Raw genomic sequence first — 7,661 nt, 5'->3', positions numbered from 1 at the left:
TATCCTGTTATCTTTAATGCTGAAACAAAATCACGGAAGAGATCGCGACATTTATTTATATAGTATTATAGTTTTAAGAATCAGAGCAAAAATAATTAATTAAAATTCATCAACAATGAATTAATTCCATTAGCAAATTGTAATTGGCATTAGCAAACGGCAAAGAGCTAAATTGTTTGTTAAAAAATAGTACAATTACAGAAAACAATTTCATGTTTGTTTCCTTTTTCGTATTTTTGGAATAATATAAATTAAAGAATATTGCAGATTTAATTGATTTACAATATATAATAATGTGTTACGGTCGAACAACTAGATGTCGACCTAGTCAACTAGTAACGACCTTATATGTGTTGTTAAACCTTATTAACCTACGTATTTATTGTGACATCAAATGTCCATAGCTTCAGTTTTCGATCACTTCCCAAAGTGCTAAGATTGCGATCGAATAATTTTGGGAGTAACAACTCGATAGTTAACAGTTATCGTTAAGGCATCTGTATTCTAATCGGCAATTTCAATATAAAAGGTAAGTCATAAGAAATAGAATACCTAAGTATCACGCTTTAAATATTACAAAATATACGAAACATGATTTCAATGATTTCAAAAAATGAGCATGACAAGCACAGTTATATTCTGTTATAGTGTCACTTTTTCAGAGGTATTAAGTTGTCAATAATATTTTTTTTTCTAATAGAACTATATCTTTTTATTGTTTTTATTTTTGTATTGCGATTAATATAAAGACAACTTTATCATAATTTTATTTTGTTATCTTGAAATCGGATATCTTAATTCAAATAACACGCGTTAGATGAGTGAAATTATTATGTTCAGTTTACAAATCTAATTATTAAAAAACACAAATTTGCAAAACGTCAGTTAGAAATGATCATTTAGATTTCATTTTACACATATTTCATTTTTTTTAAATATTTTAAACTACTGTAAATGTATTTCTATTCAGTTCTGCATGATTATATCATGCAGTAATAAGGAATTTTACCCTCTTCCCACACACACGCGCGCGCACACACTTTTTGATTTTATAATTATGTTATGATTATGTTTTTTTTTAGCTCAACCACTAATTTCAATGATTTGTGGGCCACTATGCAACACACTTTAAATGAATCAAATAATATACACAATTTTAATATAAAACATCATGAATTCTTGGATTCAGTTAAATCATCATCCTGTAATAAAGATGGAACGGCACAATGCTTCCACATGTGAAAATTTTTGTTGAAAATATGCATATACTTAATCAGATGGTGTGGATTCCTATTAGCATACAGAAATATTCTTATTTTTATAACAAATGGTCTTATCACCACACGCAGTTAATACTGTTCAATACAGACAACTATACAATTTTTTTCCCATTGCTTTCCTACGATTGGATGATAATCAAGGTACAACAAGCCGGTAAATATGGACAATTAAATTTAATATGCATATGTGTAACAAATGTATTAAGGTATGTTTATTTATATATATATATATATAGAGATAATACACGTTTAATTACATAGATATATATTTATTTTGTATAATTAAGGTTTTACATAATATTAAAAATTATCTTTATTTATGAGTTTTAATAAAATTCTCTTGTAATCTTTTTTGTAATCACAAATATCTTTTAGTAGTAGATTTTTTAATCAATTAAAAGAGTAGATTATTTTTAGCAAATCATTTATTTTTATCATACTTTTTGAACTATAATTTAGTAATTTTGTAAATAATATTGTGAAAGTTAAACCGACGATGTACATACGCGAGCCACTTGATTGGCAAATTCCTAAAACTTCGATGAACGATAAACTTTAATGTACACGTTAAAGTTTACATTCATTTACTTGTATGTACATTTACGTAGATAACGGGCAATATTTCATGGAATGAATGTTGCAGAGAATAGTTTTAAGAATTTGTTTCGTGCATGATGTAACAGTTAACAGTCACACTTGTGTGCTTGTCCAGTCGTATCGATGCGATTAAAGGTGGAAGCACATAAAATTGCAGGAGCCATGAGCAGAATGCAGAAGTCACTGGAAGTCACTGCAGAAGCCATATGCGCATGCGCTATGGTATCTGCATTCTGCCCATGGCTTCTGAATTTTCAATCTACATAAACTATGCTTATGTATTTTTATGTAGATTGAAAATTCAGAAGCCATGGGCAGAATGCAGATACCATAGCGCATGCGCATATGGCTTCTGCAATTTTATGTGCTTCCACCTTAATAGTTTTAATATACATTGCATACATTGTGTAGATACATTGGTTCAAAAAGTTTTCATCAGTGAACATTAAAACATTTATAACGTGTTAACACTCCTGATTGTGCAAAATTGATTTATTTAAGTGCACTTAATTGTTACTCTGCGTGCATTTCTTTGCATTCTACAGAGACGATATTATTTATTTTAAAAAATACCAAATATTTAAAATATATTGTTATTGCATAAAATGTTTGTAGAAAATTCTACATAATATTTATGCTTATTAATATTCTTATACATTTTCAATCTTACATATGACATTATAGTTTCTAACATTAATGCTAATTTAGCAAGTTTTTAGAAAAAAAGTGCAAAGTAGAAAGTAAAGAAGTAGAAAAAAGTATAAGTAGAAGCAAAAATTGGAGCACATCAGTATTTGTTATATCAAATATAAATTATGAAAATCAAATACACACATCTCTCTTTAAAAGCACATTATTTCTTTTTTATGGCAAGTAAGTAAATCATAATATTACACGAATTATATAACATAAAACGTAATATAAATATTACATTTTATTTTATAAAAATATTTATCTAATTTTTTAATTTATTAATATTTTAATTTAACGAAAACATCATATATGTTTCTTTAAGTAATATACATAGGATGTGTGGTAGTGACTGGACCACTTCTCGTGGGCAGGTATAGAGCGGGTTAAACTGAATCGAAAAGTTTATTTTATAAGTTTCTCAATGACTAATACGAAATTAATAAAGATACTACGCGAATCAGTTTGCGTCCGTGTGATTCGACGAAAAGAAGCAGCCTTCGAACCAATTCCTTACCAATTCCCTACACTCCTCAACATAATGGTTTATGTCAGCCCTTTCTTGTTTACAAAAAATGCAAACCATTTCTCACTATCCAACCAATATCTATTTCCTGTTAGTCTCTACTATTATATAAAGAGGAAAAGTTTGTGTACTATTGTTCGGGGTAATCTTAGAAACTACTGAATCGATTCCAATAATTTTTACACTGGTGGATAGCTTATGTCCTCCTGAGTAACCATGTGCCATTGTGCTACAACCCAATTTGAAAAAAAAATTCGGGATATCTAAAATTTTAAATTCTTTAAAAGAGTCGTACTTAATGACTTTTCCTGTTTAGATTTTCCTAATCAACCAAATTTTAAAGTATTATATATAAAATAGGGGTAGAAAAAACTGAGGAATATAATAGAATTCAAAAAATTGCTAATAATAAAGGAGTTACCGATTTCTGTCTAAAAAAATCTATGTAATTGCTTTGATTTCTGCAATTTTTTTTTATAGATAGAGTATATTAAAGGTAGGTTGGTATTGAATTTGGCGAGAATCGGTGAAAGAATTTCCGATTTTTGCCTTACCGATTTCTGCATGAAAAGTGTATAAGTTATACATTATACATGTATATTATATAGAGTATCATTAAAGGAAGGTTGGTATTGAATTTGGCGATAACCGGTAAAAAAGGGTTCTTTCTTAATAAAAGTTAAAGTTTTTTTTGCGTTAACGATTAATAAATCACAAGGACAAACTTTCAAATTTGTGGGCATAGATTTAAGAAAAGAGTGTTTCTCACACGGACAACTTTACGTTGGTTTATCTAAAATAGGAAACGTTAAAAATCAATATATTTTGATACCAAAGGGAAATAAAACAAAAAATATAGTATATTCAGAAGTCCTATAAGTCAGAACTCGGCAACAAATGCACTTTTTGGCAAATTTTCTCTCACGGATTGGTTCGGCAAAGGACCAAACAATACTCATTCCTGATGAGAGCAATAAAACTCGCAATGTTGTTTTCACAGAGGTTTTTAACGATTAAAAAACAAATCCAATGATCAACTAATAAACAAGTAAAATTAACGTCATTATAGAAGACAGATAAATAAATATATATAGAAAAATATAGATAATGGAAAACAAGCATTAAAGTAACATTGAAATGTGATTTCTGCCGGAGTGCAGTTTATAATATACAAATAAAATACATGTTTAGTTCACCTATCTGCATTACAATTAGTGAAAAATCATTAAAAATAGTTAATACAAAAAATGGAACTTAAAAAATTCTCTTCAAAAAACGTTATATAGAAAAACAGTGGATTAGGCCTACTAGGGACACCACGTTAAAAAAAAACGCGCCTAACACCTCTGAAGTGGTGTGGAAAATAGTGTATTATCTCTGAGATGTATAAAAGTTGAAACTTTATAAAATGTACGACACGAAAATGATTGAGCCTGAGAAAAAAAGTATAGAACGTTTTTTGTATAGAATTTTATAAGTTACAAATTTTAACGCAGATTTATATACTATACACTGGGCGAAGTATATAAATATATATAAAAACAATAATATATCTAACTAGCTGGTTACCCGGGCTTCGCCCGGGAGTCGTTTTTCTTCAAACGACTTCATTTGTGTTTCAATATCCTTATTGTGGACGAACATAAGGAGTGTGTCGGGTGGTTGATTTAAAGACGGTAGTTTAACTTTTCCGCATGAATAACACATTCTAGGTGCTTAAGTTTTAAACTTTTTTGCTTGACAATGATCACATATTGCATCCATTTTCCCAATTATTACTCTCGGATGAAATTGATATTCGTAATTTGAATCATAACTAAATGCCTCTAATTTCAAATTGGACCGCATAAATGTTTTCATGGATTAAACATGTCGTAACCGGTCTTTTTCTACTCGAGTTTCACACTATTGAGTCATTTCCGTTTTTCCGATATTTCACTTACCGATCAGCGACATCATCCCTTGGTTTACCCGGGCGTTTTTTCGGGAATTTTGATATTGCTCGCTCGCGATGTACACAGAACCTCGATATTTCACTTACCGATTACCGATTTTATCCCTTGGTTTTTTAAGTGAAAAATCGAGGTTCTGTGTACATCGCGAGCAAGCCCGGGAAACCAGATAGTTAAAAATAAAACGTAAATTTACAAAATTAAGATAAGCATTGCACACGTATACTTGTAAATAACCTACATATTTTCTCTTAAGTTTTGCTTATATTGAGCGTTTGACTCCTTTCTATGTGGATTAAATTTAAGGAATATATACATTATGATTATAGTTAAAAAATATTGAAAATAAATTATGTTAAAAATAAATTTATGCTATTGTACATATACACATAAGGCTAATTTAATTGTTCTTATTTTAGACATAGGTGCTATTTTCCCATTTTTACCTGTTTATGGTAAACAACTCGGTGTTTCTCCATTAGTAATGGCTACCATTACTATCACTTGTCCTATTCTATATATAATCGTCAAACCAATAGTTGGTTTTCTTCTGGATTATTTTTACACCAAGAAAAAACTGATCTTTATGATTATACTCGTCATTTCAAGTGGTTCCTACATTATGTTATGTTTTTTACCGTCATTGGAAGAACCAATAGTACTAGATGATCAGTTTCAAAATGTTTCTTGTGCATCTTTACCTTCTTGTGACGTAGATTATGTAAGTTATTATTTTTTCTTACAATTGCATATTTTTTTGATGTAATGTTAAGAGAATACTGTAATTTGTAAATTCGCTCATGCATTTATTTTACAGACAATTTTTTTTACAAAATCGTGATCTTGACAACATATGTATTTTAAAATTAAACTAGAATTTAATCTCCTTTTTTATAATTTTACCATGTTAACATATTATATAAAACATATTAAAAATGTATTTTTTCTAAATATTTTCGGAGTTTCTAAACTCTAAATTTTCAATAATATCTTATTATTAATAATGATTAATAAACACTTTTTTATCTGTATATTTAAAAGTTCTATTTATTATTTACTTCAGAATTCCTCAACATCATATGACGGTATGAAAAGCATTATGTGTCATTGGGAATGCAAGGATACAAATTTTTCGACGCGGCTATCTTTCCGTATAGCTGAAAAGGAAGCAATTATTTCACCAAATACTACATGCTTATTAAATATTAATGAATTACCATTATGTCAAGAAAGGTCAACAGAAAATAATAATTGCAACGTTTCCTGTAATAATTCTGTTGAGGATAATCATCTGTACACATCCATTACCTTCTGGGGATTTGTCGTCTTAATGCTTCTTGGCAATACTGGTGTTAATGTTTTCTTATGTATTACTGACGCAATTTGTGCTGAGATATTAGGTAAATAATTTCATAATTATTATATATCTTTAAAACTGTTTATCGACATAAATATAAAAATTATATTTTTGCATACATTTTTAGATATAAATAATATATCATATAAAGAAGAAATTTATGTGTTGAGTGCGCGCATGTGTGTTTCATAATATATCTGTTTATCTTCTTAGGTAAAAATACAGAAACGGAATATGGTAAGCAGCGGGTATGGGGTGGAGTCGGTTACAGTTTAGCAGCACTTTTAACTGGATATACGGTAGATACATGGTCCCAAGGAAAAACCTACACATCTTACACACCAGCGTTTCTTCTTGTGTTTGTATTTTCTTGTGTCGATTTGATCTGCTGCAGAAAATTAGAGGTAATTTTATAATGCATTAAGAGAGAAAAACAAGTAAAAAAGAAGACTAAAGTTAGTAACACATAGTTTTTGTTTTCATATTCTATTTTATATTTGTATTACAGCTGCCGCGTATATCAACGTCGACAAACATATTAGCAGATGTATATGCACTTTTGAAATACAAATCCTTTGTTGTAATGTTGTGTTTTGCTGCCATTGTCGGTGCCTTGGATGGATACATGCTTTATTTTTTGTTATGGTACACTTACGTTACTATATCGAAGTATTTTTGTTTATTTGTTATTTAAAATTTAAACATAAAAAATCAAAACGTAAAAATTTAGACAAATTTAATTGTCATGTTATTCAATTAATTTATTCTACTAGGTATGAAGAAGATCTTGCTATGAAGACCGGTTACATGAGCAAAATTAAATTAATAGAAGGTTTAACACTAGCCGCGGGAATTTTCGGTTGTGGGATAATGTTCTGTTTGTTTGGTACTATTAAATACTATCTTATTATGATTTGTTACATAAATGTAGCAATTGAATAATTTAAAATATTACGCTTCTCACAATATTAAATATATATTTTTTTAGGTAAAATATTACAAAAATTAGGATATGGTTACACCTTTATTCTCTCTCTTACATCTTATGCAATACGAATGGCATTAATATCTATAGCACCGACACCATGGTGGATAATTCTAACAGAATGTTTAACGCAGGGTCCATCATATGTACTTTCTCATGCAACAATAGTAGCGTTTGCAAATTCAATATTATTGCCTGGTACTTATGCTTCTGTTCAAGGAATAATGGGAGCGATGAAAGAGGGTCTCGGTAAACTTTCAAATCTTGTTTTACA

The 7,661-nt window shown here is 29.1% G+C and overlaps 1 protein-coding gene across 1 annotated transcript; it reads left to right on the top strand.

Annotated features, from left to right (window-relative positions):
* Window positions 1-5,482: 5,482 nt before the first annotated feature.
* LOC139777745 (uncharacterized) lies at window positions 5,483-7,344 on the top strand. The gene is made up of 5 exons (XM_071715346.1): window positions 5,483-5,766; window positions 6,109-6,445; window positions 6,616-6,806; window positions 6,911-7,047; window positions 7,176-7,344. Exons 1-5 carry the CDS (start codon window positions 5,530-5,532, stop codon window positions 7,342-7,344), a joined length of 1,071 nt encoding a protein of 356 aa, XP_071571447.1. The 5' UTR covers window positions 5,483-5,529.
* Window positions 7,345-7,661: the final 317 nt, after the last annotated feature.

The sequence above is a fragment of the Temnothorax nylanderi genome, unplaced genomic scaffold (genome assembly GCF_030848795.1).
Source record: "Temnothorax nylanderi isolate EJ_2023f unplaced genomic scaffold, tnyl_v1.0 TNYL_tig0160_pilon, whole genome shotgun sequence".
Lineage (NCBI taxonomy): Eukaryota > Metazoa > Arthropoda > Insecta > Hymenoptera > Formicidae > Temnothorax > Temnothorax nylanderi.
The sequence above is the reverse complement of the archived record's forward strand: the minus strand, read 5'-3'. Positions and strand labels throughout refer to the sequence as shown.

What these genes read in the sequence shown, in the direction of transcription:
- LOC139777745 (XM_071715346.1), top strand. Translation starts at nt 5,530, where the DNA reads ATGGCTACCATTACTATCACTTGTCCTATTCTATATATAATCGTCAAA. An exon ending in CTTCTTGTGACGTAGATTAT is followed by an intron (nt 5,767 to 6,108) that starts GTAAGTTATTAT and finishes TATTTACTTCAG; the next exon opens with AATTCCTCAACATCATATGA. An exon ending in AATTTGTGCTGAGATATTAG is followed by an intron (nt 6,446 to 6,615) that starts GTAAATAATTTC and finishes TTATCTTCTTAG; the next exon opens with GTAAAAATACAGAAACGGAA.